This window comes from Thamnophis sirtalis, unplaced genomic scaffold (assembly GCF_051295495.1).
Source record: "Thamnophis sirtalis isolate CommonGarterSnake01/CBP01778 unplaced genomic scaffold, rThaSir2_p1.2 scaffold_8, whole genome shotgun sequence".
Lineage (NCBI taxonomy): Eukaryota > Metazoa > Chordata > Lepidosauria > Squamata > Natricidae > Thamnophis > Thamnophis sirtalis.
This window is the reverse complement of record NW_028261388.1, coordinates 48578546-48595535: the sequence shown is the minus strand read 5'-3', so window position 1 is coordinate 48595535 and position 16990 is coordinate 48578546. Positions and strand designations below refer to the sequence as shown.

At 37.4% G+C, this 16990-nt stretch overlaps 1 protein-coding gene across 1 annotated transcript in view; it reads left to right on the top strand.

The window, feature by feature from the left end:
• Positions 1–10636: 10636 nt before the first annotated feature.
• ADAMTS5 (ADAM metallopeptidase with thrombospondin type 1 motif 5) overlaps positions 10637–16990 on the top strand; it is a 52361-nt gene continuing 46007 nt past the window's right edge. Inside the window, exon 1 of the mRNA XM_014066754.2 lies at positions 10637–12742. Coding sequence (XP_013922229.2) covers positions 11675–12742 — 1068 coding nt within the window. The 5' untranslated portion in view covers positions 10637–11674. The remainder of the gene's footprint in view (positions 12743–16990) is intronic.

Here is a 16990-nt window from a genome sequence, read left to right as displayed (position 1 = left end):
ACCCAAATGCACCAAGACATACATACATACACAAGCACACACACAAGCACACACACACACACACACACACACACACACACACTCTGTATTAGCAAAAGAAATGGGAAAGAAATGACATATAAATACTGCTTTTATTGTTCAGTGTGGGAAAGGTGTTAATCCTAGGCTTCAAAGAAGTATTTTGTGGATTCTTCAGATGTGGCTAAATCTGGAAATTTATTTTCAAAACCACCATTTTGGAATCCTCCATTGGTGGGGTGGATCCTAGAGAACTCCACATGAGAGTGTGCCAAAGACTGATTTTCTTATGGAAAACACAGTTCTAGTAAATGTTTATAACACTAACTACTGTATAAATCCTGTGGTCTATAGTTTTCTCTTGATTGCTCTGCAATCCAGCAAAGTGCGAACACCCAAGTTGGCAAATAAAAGACATTTCAGCCATTTGAACTAAACAAAAACATCATAGTTCCCCCCAAATTCTTTCATACAATACCATTTTTTCCTATGAAAGGTGTAACAAATTTCAGAAATAAGAAGAGACTTCACTGGGATTCATCAGAGTAAATATATGGGAGATGGTCATAGCATTTTCTCTTAATCTACCAATTATATCTGGTTTTTGCAATGTCTCCTGACTTTTCTTCATTTTGTTCCAGAGTCTTGGATGCCCTACATTATAAACCAGATTTGGTTAAAAATAAAGATGTTTCTAAACGATAAAGGACTTAATGCTCAATGTACATGCCACACCACGTTTAATTAACAATATATATTTTGAAGCAGACATCAAGAGGAGAAGGAAGAATCAGAATACACAGTGACCATTGTGTATTTTGATTCTTCATTTCATCAATTTCATCTCTATATGCAAAAGGAATGTTTATTTACCATCTTCTGTTCAGCCAATTGTGATATACAGCTTTAAAGAAATGCATGAATAATTTTTAAATTTGTCTCAGCTTGGTGCTGTTCATTTTTTTCAGGTGCTATTCCAAAGAGAGTATGTACTCTTCAATGCTCATTGAAGGGACTTTAAATGTCTCCTACCAAAACTTCACAAATAATGGACAGAATGGTAATGTCCTTTAAATTTCTAAGGAAGCAAGATACAATGCGACATATAATGATTGACTAGTACCACAAAACATGGTGGTGACATGGCTCACTTATTCTTTTTCCAATGTACTTGTAATAAACTACAGATGAGTTGCTATCTCCTGAGCATGGAAAAATATGATATAATTAGCAAGGCATGCTTTTCCGACTGCCATTGTCATATCCAGGAAAAAGCCCCCACTGATTTTGCATCACAAATCAAACATTGTAGAGCGTCTCACAATAACTTTCATTTACTTAGTTCTACAGTATTTATATTGATTGTGGGCTCTGCTTTTTTATTGAAATCCATGCCAGTTATGACATTTGTTCTAAGGCTATATTAAAAGATATAATCCCATTAGTTCTTGGTTCTGCAAATCTACAATGTTACTCATTTCTTTCGAAATGGCATCCTTAGTCATTTATAATAAGGTGGCCTTTGTGCAATACCCCCAGAGCAATTTGTTCATTACTTATATATACATGAATGAGTTATTGTCTGGAGTAGTTACAAACTCTATAATGAATGAATTAATTAATTAAATGGTAAGACTATGGTGCCATTTGTGAGTTTGTTTCATACTGTTTTCATCTGTATCTCTCACACCCGGCCAGTGAAATGTATCACTAGTGCTAAGATATATTTGAAGAATTATTTATTTACTCTAACCAAACAGATTTACTAAGTTCTTCACAAATTTTACAAAACAATTTACAATTCGTTAATCAATCTGAAAATGTCTTATACCGTAATGTCTTTGAGAGTGACTGCTGCATTGGATGCTGTTCAATGACAATGGCAAAAGAACGTAATTTCTTCTGTAAGTTGTCTATAATTTCTCTTTCCCTTTGTTGACTGAGTTTTTGAATTAGTGTGCAGAACAATAGAAGAAATAAGCTGGAAAAGATGCACAAATACACATTTTTTTCTCTGATTTGTACATTAAAATGGAGACATGGAATACTCTGCCAAGAAGAATACCTGTTTCTTCAGAAGACATTCAAGTTATATCAGTTTATCAGTCTGGCAACTCTTATAAGATGTGCAATCAAAAAAGTATGACGTATACCTATTTTGTGGCTGTCATAGACTTCTTACATACTAAAATGACTGTCAGGGAGAAAAATTGAATGCTCATGCTTTCGATATTGTTATGGCAATAGTAGGTAAATATTAAGAATAATGTAAAATGTATTCAGTAGACATCAAACAGCTACTACAATAATAAATAATAATTAGGTGCTTACCATAGGTTCCCCCTCCAAAAAAAGATAAAATTATGGCTGTGATAATAAATGGATGCAGAAGTCTAGATTTTTATTTTATTTTTCACAAGCCTTATCTTATACTTTGGCTTTGCCAAAACTCAGTTAATATTTACCCCGGTCTCTGATGAAGACAGAAAGAGAGGGAGAGAAGTATTGCAAATCTATTTATAGACTTTTGAAGACATGGCAGAGGACATCTGGTGGTGAATTCTGAGTGAGCCGCCATCAGCTGTGAGGACAACTGAGAGAAATTGAGCCACCACAGCATCAACAAAGGGCAACTTCAGCTGATTCACTACTTACTGAAGCTGCAAAGTCTATGCCTTCCCTTCTGTTTTGCTTTTTTGGAGTGAGAAAGTTCTCACTAGCTTTTTAAAGAAAAGAGAAAAATGTATCTTTTGTCTGTTGTAAGATTTCAGTTCCAAATAATGAAGTCTTCCCCCAGAGTGTCTTGATCAGACAATTTCCTTTCTTGGAAGTTAAATTCTTTCCTACTGAAGTGTTGGAGCAAGACATCTTAATGCAATAGAATTTAGGTTAAACTCTAGAAGTAGCAGTAGTTAAAAAATTAGAAAATGTGGAAACAAATGAACCTCAGGATCAAAGAGGTAAAACTCACAGAAACACCAAGGCATCATCCACACATCCTGCTCTCCATGGAAGTAAAATGCCCTCTCTTTGTAGAGAATGTACACTTATGGCATTGGCTTCCTATCCTTCTTAGTTCATAGCTGGGGCAGTCCAAATCAGTTTTAAGTACTCCGGTGTAGAACTGGTGTTTTTCCCTCTTATCTCTGCCCAATATCTCCTACGTAGACAATCTAGGGTGCAAGGGCAAGAATACCTCTGAGGTTTGGTAACATGCTTGGCTTCAATTAGCCTCTCAAGTTAATGCAACAAAAACTAAGGCAAAATTCTAAGGAGTAACATAGCTTATATTATTATTGGATGTATATGAGACATAAAACAGGAACAATGCCAACCATGTGAAGGAAATTTTAAAAGATAGATGATTTTTTAAAAAGGAAAGTAAGTTTGTAAGGAAATATGGAATCAACACCCATTCTACCCAGCCTCCATATATGTGTTTGTATACATTGTATCTACATGCACATGCCTTTGCACATATCAAGCCCAAATCTGTATGTTGTACTTTAGTCAACAAAAATATGCTGTCTAAATTGGTCTTAGATAATTCCATAATGGGTAGACTCATACACTGCTCACACTAAACATACACCAAAAAAAAAAAAAAAAAAAAACCACAATAACCCTTGGTTTAGTATGATATGTGAATTTAATCCACCTTTTAAGACTTAACACTAATTTTCTTTATGGCAATCTTAAGCATGGCACTAAAAAATATTAGCTATTCAAATTCTTGAAACTGCTTCAAAGGAATAGTAGCTCAAAGGGACATATTTGAAATACACTTGGCTCCAATTCTATTTGCCCTTTCCTGCTACAGCTGTGCTGTTACCATTCCAGGGGCAGCTATTAAGTGACAGGGGGAAAAAGATAAACATTTGTTCTTATCATAAGGCATGATACTTGAAATTGATGTTTTGTAAAGCAACAATTGGAATAGATGTCCTACAGAATGTATATCGTGTTTTAAAACAGTGTAGATTTTTAACATGAATCTGACTTTTCTTTTTTTTTTCTTTTTAAAACAGAGCATTTAACATTTTATTCTTCCCTTGATATTCTTGCTGTGGTTTATAGAAGAGAAGGGGTAAGAGACCATAAGCATCTGATACTTCCTCTAGACAGAGATCCCCACCCAACATGTGTTTTAAACACATTGCATATTAGGTTCAGTGGTCAAAAATTACCATTTATTTTGCACAGTGATTTCTGTGAATTCAGCATTTGTACTAAAGTTTATATAAGGCATCAAATCTCTGTATGTTACATAGACTTATTGCTAATAAAAGCTACACTGAAACTTCAGCTTTTACTATCTCTAGTGTAGGAATTATCAACTGATCTTCAAGTATTGGAATTATTCACAACATGAAATTATGAATATGAACCAGAAACGCAATTGAATTTTTAAATAGCATTTTTTCACACACAGTACATCACAGAATGTTGCTTCTCCTAAAAGAATATAACAATATACCCATTAAATTATTCTTAACCCAACATTAACATTAGTCTTTATCTGGCTAGTTTCCTTAGTTGTAGGGAATCCATGAAATTAATACAAATTTGTATCAAACACATTCCTCTTGACAACTAATACAGTTCTCTCTTTTTCCCCCCTCTTCCTCTGAGAGAGAGAGAGAGAGAGAGAGGGAGGGAGGGAGGGAGATCTCAAAAACACAAGACTGAAGCCAAAGGCGTTTCCTTTACTTCCCACGCTCCACTCTTTCAGGAAGATATCTTGATCATAAAGAAAAGCAAAATTATACTTTAAAACTTACAGCGTTCTCACACAAAAGAAGTAAAACTTGTTCTACAGTAAAGGAAAAGTTTACCAATTTTAACTGGGATAACAAAGCATAGCTACCATAGCATCCATATTCTGCTTTTCTAAAAAGTTAATTTGAGGGTGTGTTCATATAAATAGTTAAGTCAGATTTTTAATACATTGTTCATGTTTTTCAGTCAACCAAAAATAAACAGTCTATGGTTTAGCATGATGTGTGAACTAAGCAGTGGGAGTGAATTGTTCTTGAAGTAATTGCTCTTGAAGTTGTATATCTTACTGGAAAAGAAAGTGTTTGTAAGAAGTATAGCAAAGCACACATGGAGCTGTTCTGAATGTTATTGTAAACAACAGAGCTCCTTGATCAGTTCCTTAATATTTTTTTAGCGTGAAATAGGAGTGTAAGTAAAGATAAATTCAATTAATTTCTGTTTCAAATCTAGTTTCAATTTATTTCAAATGTATTAATTTAATCAGTTCATGGGGCAATTATCAAAATATTGACTTGGGGGGGGGGAATGCCATCTCCACTAAAAGTAGAACCAACAACTGCTACAAAATGAAAAGCTAGTGACTAGAGTGGCTTCATAATTCCTTTCCAGACAAAAAGAGGACTTGAGATCACCCATATGGGTTCCATTCAGATGTTCCTATGAGGAGACTGTAAGAAAGCAGTTCTTCGGTGGGTTTAATGTTCTGGGAGATGCAGGAAAGCCACCTTTCTTGTACAAAATGTGGTCAGAACTTTTAAAAGGACATTGAGTTCACACACTTTCATTTTGTGTCACTTTGTAAATTGCTTCTTAATTGCTTTTCAGCTATTGAAAATCTTTAGATTCACAAGTTTTATGGCATTGAATGAATTTCTTTCATTCCTTAGTAAAAGATTTATTTATTTATTTATTTATTTATTATTTATTTATTTATTTATTTATTTATTTATTTATTTATTTATTTATTTAGTTATTTATTTATTTATTTACCACATTTATATGCTGCCCAATCCCGAAGGACTCCGGATGCTGTAAACAAAATAAAATAATTTCAGAATGAAGAAGCAGAATAGTGAGTAGAGCTCTGGTTTGAGAAAATTACAAATAAATGAACAACCCAGATGGATTTGAAATAAAATTTTAGAATTGATACAAGATTGATATAGAAAAAGGTTCTACACCAGATATACAAATGAAACTGCTGAGGTCTTAATAATTCAAAAGGAATATAAAAATATAAAACCAAAAGAGTGATGTGGTTAACTTTTCTATATTACATTTACAAAGTTAAATCTTTGAAGAATTTAGAATTGAGAAAGGATAAAGTTGGAATATTTGATCAAAGTTAATCTTAAAATAGTTATACTGTTATCTCTAGTAACCCTTTGTATTAGTTTTTATCTTTTGAATTGTAGTTAAAAATACTATAGATTAGATTTATTACATCTAATCTAACTAAAAAGGTTGAAAGCTAGAATATTGACTTCAACATTTGTTTTATTTACTTTTGCATTTCAACCCCAATGATTTTTTAAAAAAGAAATCAAAGTAGAAAAGCTAAATGGTTTCAAAACTGAAAACACAAGTTACTATTGCAGCAATTGCCCTTCTACCCCTTTCCCCAAGTGACTAGCCCACCTGGACCAAGCACACCAACACACCTTGGAAGGAATTATGGACTTTAATGAATACAAAATTAGTATTAAAGTGATATAACAATTATAGCTGTTACATAACAATCTCTACATAACATTATCTCTGTGCTGAGTCAGCAGTGCCCAAATGGGATTCCTTAGCCCAGAAACAATACAGAAGATATTTTCCCACTGGCCAAAAAAGAGAAGGGTCTCTGGGGTGGGAGAGCCAGCAATGGTGGCCTACGTGCAAACACATCATCGTGCAAATGATATGTCTTATGCACTTACATGAAATAGCAAGCATGTAAGTGCCATGTTTATATGATGATGTATTTGGCATGTGATGTCATTCTGATATCATTGTTTTTTGTTGAGGCTATTGTGGCCTCTGATACTAAAGATGTCAGAGGGGGTTGGCCTAGAAGACATCCAAAGTCTTTTCCAACTCTGTTTATTCTATTCTATTCTATTCAGTGTTGGCATGCACGTACACACACACCCCATTCCAAGTTTGGGGACTTTTAAGTGGATCAGTGCTGGGATACTGCCAATTGCACCTGGGCTTGAGAAGCTGGACCTCTCCTTTGGTATGATGGACGCTCACGTACACACATCATTCTGTGTGAATAACTTGCCTCCAGAAGTTGTGAATGCTCTAACACTGGAAGTTTTTAAGAAGGGATTGGACAACCATTTGCTGAAATGGCATAGGATTTCCTGCTTAAGCAGGGGTTGGACTAGAAGACCTCCAAGGTCGCTTCCAACTCTGTTATTCTATTCTAAACAGGCTGTCTTGAATATCTTAAAAACTAGACAGGATTCATAATGAAAGAGGCCTTCTCTCAATCAGGCTCCAAGCTGTTTGGAGTTTTGATAGTCAATATAAGTCTGGCAAACATGTGTATTTCAAAACTTACGTTTGTGTTATCAACATCAATAATAGTCTTCTGCCCACCACCAGCTCAGCAGAGCTGCCAATTAAGATAGGACCTAAAAACAGATTGGTTTATGTTTGTTTGTGTGTGTGTGTGTGTTTGTGTGTGTGTGTTTGTGTGTAATGGGAGATGTGTATTTGGAGCTCTGAAGTCACCAGCAAACAATACAGCAGCTGAACAAAAAAGGTGGTTTATCTTTCAGGAGGAAGAGTAGGTGTAAAAGAGAGGAAAAATGTATAGCAACAGAGCAGAACAAAATACAATGTTTAAAAAAGGGCACAAATTCTGGCCATTAAGAGAAAAAGGAGACTTCTCACTGAGAGAGGACTTGAGACAGTACAAAGTGTCCAGTGTTTTTGTGTGTTTCATGAGTTTGGATTAATCCAATTGGGTATGCAAAACAAAACAAACAAAAAAAAGTAACATTAGCACATTTAGAATTATGTAAAAGTATGCTATGTCACAAATGCTACCTGAAAATGGAGTGATGTATATTTCCAGTGAGCAAACAATTCTTTCAGCAAAAGTGCAGGATCTGTCCAAATTAGGATGAATTTCAATTCCGAAGTTCAGCTTTCTGTATATCAATGCCCCAATTTGTCTGCTTTAATTTTAATGTGGTATCCTGCATGCAGTCTATTATACAACTTAGGCAATTTTAACACCTAACATAATAAAGGTAAGTTATTGCCTCCAATTACCTTATTAGCATACCAGAGACATCTAGGAATCTTTCAGACAAAATTCATTGAAAAATCTAGGAAATCATTGCACAACAACAACAACAGCAACAACAGACTTCATTCTCATTGTACGTCATGTATACAATGAAATTTATTTAGCCTCTACTGGTACAATTCATAACAGAAAATACGACAACATGAATAGTATAGAGAATAATCCTTATACAAGTAAGGTAGAGGGGAACTAGTCATATGTTTCCATATGTACATGGAGTGATTGTGATTGTGTTTAGGAATCTGACAGCCCATGGGTAGAAGCTGTTTTTAAACAGCTCCAGTTGGCTATACTTCTGTGCCTTCTGCCCAATGGTAAAAGTGAAAAGAGACACTGGCCAGGGTGTGAATCATCCCTAAGTGTCTTCCTTACTCTGCTGAAACAGCAAGACCTGGCAGTGTCAGTCAGTGGTGTTAGAAGGCAATCAATGGTTTCCTGTGCTGAATTGATCACGCTCTGTAGTGCCTTCCTGTCCACGGCTGTCAAACCAGCGTACCATACTGTTATACAGTATGTGAGAACACTTTCTATTGTGGACCGATAGAAAGAAATCATCAGCCGTTTTTCCACCTGATTTTTCTGCAGTACTCTAAGGAAATGAAGTCTCTGTTGAGCCTTACTAACCACCAGGGACATGTTGTTTTTCCAGGTGAGATCTTGACTAATGAGCACTACCAAGAATTTAAAAGAATTACAAAGTCAGAGAAGTGATGAAAGGTAAAATTAAAATGTTTGTGTACATTATCTTGTATCCACCTTTTCCATCCCCCCACCATAACAACACCAGTTAGTTTGAGCTGAGATGCTGTCTCAAAGCTATTCAGTTAGCTTCCCTGCCTGAAGCAAACTTGAATTTTGATTGTTCTCTCCCATTCTAGTAGTATCATTAGTACCTACTCAGTACCAAATCAATCTGCATTTGCACATGAACAAATGTTCTGTATTCTCATCAGTTATGGAATCAATATAGGAAGATTTCCAGACTTATGTATGAGTACTTTAATAATCTGTATGGAGGAATTATCACATAGAGTTTGGCACCTTGCCCAGTGACTATTTACCACTTGCATTTCTACTTTCCATTTGCATTACATTGTGGTTTGTACTGGTAGGTAGAGGTAGGTGTAGTCCAATGCACAACTTCATGTGGGAGATGTTATAGTGAGTATACTGGGCTTTGCAGTGTAGGAGAAGACTCTTGAGAGCGCAAAGAAATCAACCCAACTCAAATCTTTGGAAGGATGGAGATTGAAGCTGAAGCTCAAATACTTTGACTACCAAATGAGAAGAAAGGACTCATTGGAAAAGACTGTGATCTTGAGAAAGAGTGAAGGCAAAATGAGAAGGGGATGGCAGAAGATGAGATGGTTAGATAATTGTTATTGATGAAGTGGGCATGGGTTTGGCCAGACTCTGGGAGACAATGGAAGACAGGGAAGGTTTGTGTGCTGTGGTCCATTGGGTTGTGAAGAGTCAGACATGACTTAGCGACTCAACAACAACACTGGGCTTTACAGATGAATAGCTGTGTGTGTATAAGACTATTACAATTCAGTCTTATGGGTAATGTAACTAACCATCTTATTAGAAAAGTAATTAACTCCTATAAAAACTGATACTGGTTTGTATTAGTAATAGTTCTAAGAAATAGGAAATTAGTAGCTAAGTGATGTCTCAGCTGAATTGCCTCATGATCAATGCCAATATTAAGTAATGACAAATTATGCTTGCTTATGACTTATTCTTCATGAGTCCCTAATGTTGCTTCATTTTCCTTAATCCAACTCTAGATGAAGTCCATAAGATGTGACAGCCATGGATCAAAATTTTCCCCTTTACTACATGGATCATACCATTAAAATGGTGGGGTTGCATCACACATTTGTAATTATCTATCTTTTTTATTACCTCTGATTTTTAATATGGCCTTACAAGCATTGTGTGACATTTCAAAAGATGGTGATGAAACAGCTCAATAAATAAAGAATATCTTAAGGCATTTGCCTTAGTGTGGGGGGAGAGAGGAAAAGGTTTAGACAAATTCAAATTAATATTAAACTGTATTTATTTAAAAATAGCTAGCACTAATGATGTTACCTAGTTTGGGTAATGAAACATCTGCAAGGAAACAAACAAGATCAGAAAGCACCGAGGACCCCTAATTATTTATTACATTTATATGCTACTTATCTTGTGGTTCGAGGTGACTCCTTGTGGCTTACAACATAATAAAATATAATCCACATATATTGCAGTAAGAGTTAATTCTTCCTAATCATTTTCAGACCTTCCAAACTGACAGTTGACTTCTCCAGTTCTCCTTAAGCTAAAGAGACAAAGAAAGGGCAGATGAATTAATTTTCTTTCTCTTATACCAAATTCTGGTGGCATGGTGCTGTTTTTCCATAGAAGTGGAAGGCTCCTTTAGACAAAATGATAGTGTCATAATGGGTATTCGTTTGCCACCCATTGGCCCATGAGGAGACTCTGGGCAGCTTACAACATTAAGAGTCAGTCACTGTTTGCAAAAAAAAAAAAAAAAAAAAAAAAAAGCCCCGTTTATGTAGTATTTTCTTTTTGTTTTTGCTCACTGAACTTCTGCTGAGAAATTCTGAGCAAGAGTCACTCTTTCTCCTCTACCCACAAAGTTGTCGCACCACCTCACTGACATGGCTCATAACGAGAGCAATGTCGAAACTGGCCGGACGGAAAGAGGGGGCTGAAGGGAAAGTATCTCGTCAACCTGACTGCTGAAGAAATAGCAGCCTTTTCCCGAAAAGGCTGCAGCTTGAAGGAAACTTGGGAATTCTCCCCTTTCTTAGTCAAACGTCGCCTCCCAGGTCCCCCCACTCCTCGCCTTCTTTCTTTCTTACCTCCGTGACCCCCTGCCCTGCTCTTCTCCCCCACCCCCTTCCGAAGGAAGTGTGGGAGTGGATGTTTCGAAGCTCTCCCTTTAAGAGGCAGCCTGCAATGACGAATTATTGAAATTGCCATTGCAGGATGGCATTCCGCTATAAATGCATTGTTCCACCTCCTCTCATCTTCACAACGCTCGCCGGGTTCTTCTGGTTCGCTTCGGCAGACTGGGGCTAACCGCCGCCGCCGCCCGTCAACTCAAAAGAGGAGGCTCGTCACTTTAACCTGGGACATCTGTCTCTCCCTTCCCCCGCGCCCCGCTCCCTTAACCGGCAAGCGAGGGCTTGTTTTCTGCCCTCCCGCTCCTTCGCTCGCTCCCCTTCCTTCCGCCAAACGACCGAAGAAGGGAGAAGAGCAAGAATAAAACAAGGGGAGGAAGGAATCGAGGGGTTCCTCCGGTCGGAGCGTGGCTGCAACTGCCGCTGGCTTCCTCAGCCGGATGACTCGTCGGCCGCCAAGTGAAGTGTTGAAGTCTTTCAACTTCTCCCATGCCTGCTGGCCGCGGGAAGCGCGGCGTCTCTCTCCCCAAAGCTAGTGAGGAGAACCAAAACGATTGCCTCCGCCGCCGCCACTTTTGCAAACGCTCGGTCTTCGCCCCGCTCAGCCGTCCCCTGCCCGGCCATCGCATCGCCGGTCCCGGAGCTCAGCACCATGCAACTGAAGATTGTTTGCTCGCTGCTGCTGCCGCTGGCTGCAAGCTTACAAGCTGCCGCTGCTGCCGCCGCCAGAGTTTCCCCAGCAACTTCAGCACCTGCCTATGATAAAGCTTTGCAGCAATCCAAAGCGGTTGCGGCGCTGGGAACGACTCGGTTCCTCCGACCTTTTCTCCGGGAGCAGCGACCTAGCGGGATAGTAGAAAGCATAGACCAGACCTATGCCGGAGGAGGCAAGGTGGGTTACATCCTCTACCTGGATGAGAAGCGCTTCCTTTTAGATCTGGAGAAGGACGCGTTGCTTGGAACCACCAAGCAGCTGCTCCAGGGCAAGGGTCACTGCTACTATCGGGGCACGGTGGATGGGAGTGCCCAGTCTTTGGCAGTCTTCAATCTCTGTGGTGGCTTAGATGGCTATTTTGCAGTCAAGCATGCCCGCTACACGGTGAAACCTTTGCTCCGAGGCAAAGGTATAACAGAAGAGGAAAAGGCTTCTCACGACTGGATCTATGGAGATGTGTCTGGTCAGATACTCCATCTCTTCTTCAGGGATCATTTCAGCTTTGAAACACTGCCTTCCCGCCCCAGCTGTGAGACTCATGGTTCTTCCAGGACCCCACTTTTGGATGAAAAGGAACTGGCCCAAGGGCAGGAGGAGAAACTGGGAATAGATCTGACCACCAGAATGGCACTTTCCCCTATCACTTTTGCACCTCCTGTGGACTCTAGAAAAAGAAGGAAACGTTCTATCTCTAGAGCCAGACAGGTAGAACTTCTCTTGGTGGCTGATGACTCCATGACCAAAAAGTATGGCAAAGGCCTCCAACACTACTTGCTCACCTTGGCCACCATTGCTTCTCGGCTCTATGGACATGCCAGCATTGAGAATCACATCCGCCTGGTGGTTGTGAAGGTCGTGGTGCTGGGGGACAAGGAGAAAGGTCTAGAGATCACCAAGAATGCAGCCACCACACTCAAAAACTTCTGCAAGTGGCAGCACCAGCACAATCAATTGGATGATGATCATGATGAGCACTATGATGCTGCTGTTCTTTTCACCCGTGAGGTAAGTTGGGGAAGGGGCCATGGCTGAGGGAGTCCAAGAACACTGACTTCCATTTTCAATACCATTTCATAGCAGGTGTGTCAGATGATGATGCAGCTTCCTCCAGAACTTTATGAAGTTAGTACTGAGTTATAGTTGAGGTTCTGGTTTAACTTCTATTCACATCAGCACTTTACATATGCTGCTCTACTGGAATACTAATGAAAACCCAAAGGTGCATTTTTTTTTCTCAAGAGGCAACTGGACTTTCTGGTTTTTCTTGGAAGACATTTTGCTTCTCATCCAATTAGCTTCTTTAGCCCTGACTGGATGGTGGAAAATGAAAGGATTTATGTCCCTTGCAGACAGCTGGACATTTGCATTATTTAGCCAAGTCCAGTTGTCCAGCAGTCTGCAAGGGGTATAAATCCTTCCATTCCCCACAATCCAGTCAAAGCTGAAGAAGCTTCAGAAAGTCCAGTTGCTTCTTGAAAAAAAAAAAGCACCTTTGGGACAACCATGACCTGGTTGACTGTGACACTAATGAAAACCTAATTTAAATTTATATATCATATAATTGCTGGAAAATCCAACAATTATTGTATCTATATATTAGGAATTTCAAGGAGAAGGCAAGTGTTATCACACAAGTACCTTGTTTATGCATTTTCTGGATATCACATTGCAGAAGCATCAATGGTAAATGACAACAGCATCATAAGTGTGGTGCTGAAAGTTGCATCCCTTTCATATGTATGGTTATGGATTCAGTCTTCAACTGCAAGTGTCTATGCAGCTATTCTTACTTGGGCTTTTTATAAACATTAGATAAATTCATCACCTACTAGATCTGCTCAGAATCCACTTAACTTGGAAATTGATCTTTAACTGTAACATGGAACAGGCATGCCTAATACATCATGATAATGTCATAAAATCCTGATATATGTGCTATGCATATCTTTCAGGGATCTCACAACATTTATGTTTTTATTCCACCTGGAATCTGATAAGATATTCTATGCAACTTCTACTAACCCTAACCGATTTTGCTAATTCAGCTTCTGGAACAATTCCGTAAGCCATAGAATATTTTCCATTTTAAAGTTGGCACTTAAGTGTGATACATTAAATTTCTCTTAGGGCTCTAACTTAACTAGGTACATTGGCATGAGCTATTGCTGAAGGTTGCTGGAATATTTTAAAAAATGTGCTCAGTGAAATAAGATATGAATAGAAAAATCAGTAATCCATCAGATTGCATTAGTATTCTTTTTTTTCTCTTTTAAGTGCTTTAAAGTTATTATATAAATGTGACATAAGCAAGTAAAAGGATTCTGAGTTTCTTTGACTCAGATCCAGAGTTGTATCTCTTGATATTAAGTAGGAACAAATAGTGTGATACAGTGTTAGGAAGCTTACAGCCTTCATGTATAGCTGCTGGCAACTTAACATGGCATTTTCAGCATGGAGGGAAAGCAGTAATAAAATTGGTGAGGCACAACATGTGTGGCTCAGGAGAGAAGAACATAAATTCAAACCACATGTAAACACAGCCGCAGAGTAGTGCACCACGTTAGGTGAAGGGTGGGGTTGCAGTACCTCACTATCCACAAGATAGAAACCGGTCTCCCAGTCTGCCAAGTCTTATCCCTGCTACTTTTGGAATGCATTCTGAATGTTGTTTTGGAAAGATTGGCTAAACCAGTTTGGGGGCATGGCTTTGGTGTGGAGCATGTGGCACTGTTTGTGTAACAGAACATCTTATAAGAAAAACGGAGTTTTTGTTTCAAATGTCTTGTTCGGAGTGTTATTCCACTTCTCCTTCTTTCAGAAAAACACATAACTTTCCATTAGTTCCCTTCTTCTGCTACAGCACTGGAGAGTGCCAGAAAAAGAAGGGCTTGGGATAGTTTGTGGAATGAGTTACTCTGGTTGAGGGAGTAGCGAAAGAAAGAAAAATACCCAAGCTGTGTATTTTTTTCTGTTACTCTAAATACTTGAAATATTATGATGTTCTAGTCGTGCTGTACTTGTGCTATATGTTCTTGAAGTAAATATAAAAATACCTTTTGAACAGAAAGTTTCAGGACAGGAAAATGCCCCCCATGTTTTGCAGATCTTAAAAACATAATTTCATGCACAGTTAAATTCCATTGACAAAATTAATCTCTAAAATTAGGTAACAAATTGTTATTTACTTTACTTCTCTCAATGACTTATTTTACATCTTGTGCCAATCCATAATATGGTGGTTTGGTGTTTTTTTTTCTTGTTTTGTTGCATTATGCAGCCTCAGCCAATTTTTCTATAAATCCTGGTTAAGCAAACCATTGTTTAATAAGATATGTGGATTCAGCCATTTTTCAAGGTGATAACTACCTATCCAGCTATAACAAAAAGCAGCTTTCTTGTTCTAATCTTCTTAATCATCTCTTAAAACAAAAAAAGCAAAAGTTGATGTGTTGAATGAATATGAATATGGCAAACTGGACTAGTAAAAGCTACATCTTTCTTCCCATTCATTATATTGTACAAACTGGGGGTGTAAGAATGAAGACTAATCAGTTTATTAAAATGATATGAAAATAAATTGGGTACCATTATATTTTGCATAGTTCATCAAGTAACATGAGTCATTTTATGTGTACTCATCACAATACTTAACTTATTTCATTGACTTTTAAGGTAGATGTTTGTCAAGGTGTGCCTGCTTCATATATATAGTTTGATTTCTATACCATGTAGCTATAATAATATTCACATCATGCACATTCTGTCTTCGTTTTTATGTCTTGTTTCAGGTCTGGCTACATCCAGGTGATACAACATAGGTTAGATTCATAGGTCATGTTTGTTTTAACCTTGATTACTTAAACCCCAGTAGCCTGATCTACATATAAAACTGAGGACTCAATTATGATTTACAAATCATACTGGATGAATTACTCATCATGGTATACCAACACTGCATGATGGCATAGCATGATGAAAGAAAACTACTGTAGCATCTCTTCACTTCAACCAAGATACCTCAATTTGTTTAAGCTGCAAATTGTGTATTTTAAATTCACTGCAGATTTTCCAGTGAATTATTTGTTTCAATTGGGAACATTCTGATTTTAAACAATGGTGACGATGCAAACATTTGTGGATTTACTTTGGTAGGACTAAGGCCCATTCTTCATCAGAGACCAATGCTAACCTGAGACAGGTGCCTATATTTCTGGAACTTAGAAGAAAATTGTTGACTTCTGTTCTAAAAGGAATTCTGCAAAGACAATTCTATCAAGACATGTATGGCAGGCAATGTTGGAACTTTTGCTTTATCTGATTCCTAGGATGTTTAACAAATTTCAGGTTTTGCTTTATCATTGTAAATATTTTATTGTTTATATGACAATGTATCAAATGTCTTATTTATTAAAGGATGCTAGTATGGTACTGTTCTTATAGTTAAAGTACCTTGTCCTTATATACCATTGATTATATAGGATAAACATGTTTTCTTTTTATAGTAATCTTAACCCAGGTATACACATGCCACCACAAAGCTGTCTATAGAAAGTGTTTCTTTTAAATGTTACTATCAAGTATGCTGAACAGTTTAAATCTGAATGAGTATCTGCCTTTCAAAAGGGCTTTATATGCTAATATTATATACTAATATTATAGGACATAATGTAATGTTAAAAGAACAAATTGATGTGACTGGTGTAAAGGTTATATAAAACAAATCCTTAAATACACACCATATTTCATTATGTAAGAATGAGGATCAAAAATATTAACCAGATTATTTGTTTTCATAACTTAAAATATTTTATAAAATCATATATTTTGGGGAAAAAAACCAATTTGGCTATCAAATCCTATTCAGGAGTTCAGATTAAAGGAAATCTCTGTTTTAAGACATCCCATAAAGAGAAATTTATCATCTCCCACAGAGGGAGCAATTTAAATCACAGGAAGTAATTGGTTGCACTGTCCATCTGCTCTCACTCTTAGGGTTTTTTCCTAATATTCAATTATATATGCTTTCCTGGAATTTAAGAACATTATTCCATGTTCTGCAGTCTTGCAGTGAAAAGAGGCAACTCTTTTAAAAGACGTAATAATATTCTTCCTCATTCACTCTTGGCTAAACAAAAGTCTCTCCTATTAAGACTTAGTTTAGATTTGAACTCTTTCCAAGTCAGTAGTTTTTTTTCCTGACTGTTTTTTCAAATTCAAAGTAAAGTAGCCTTCAGTCTTCTTTTTTCAAATTAT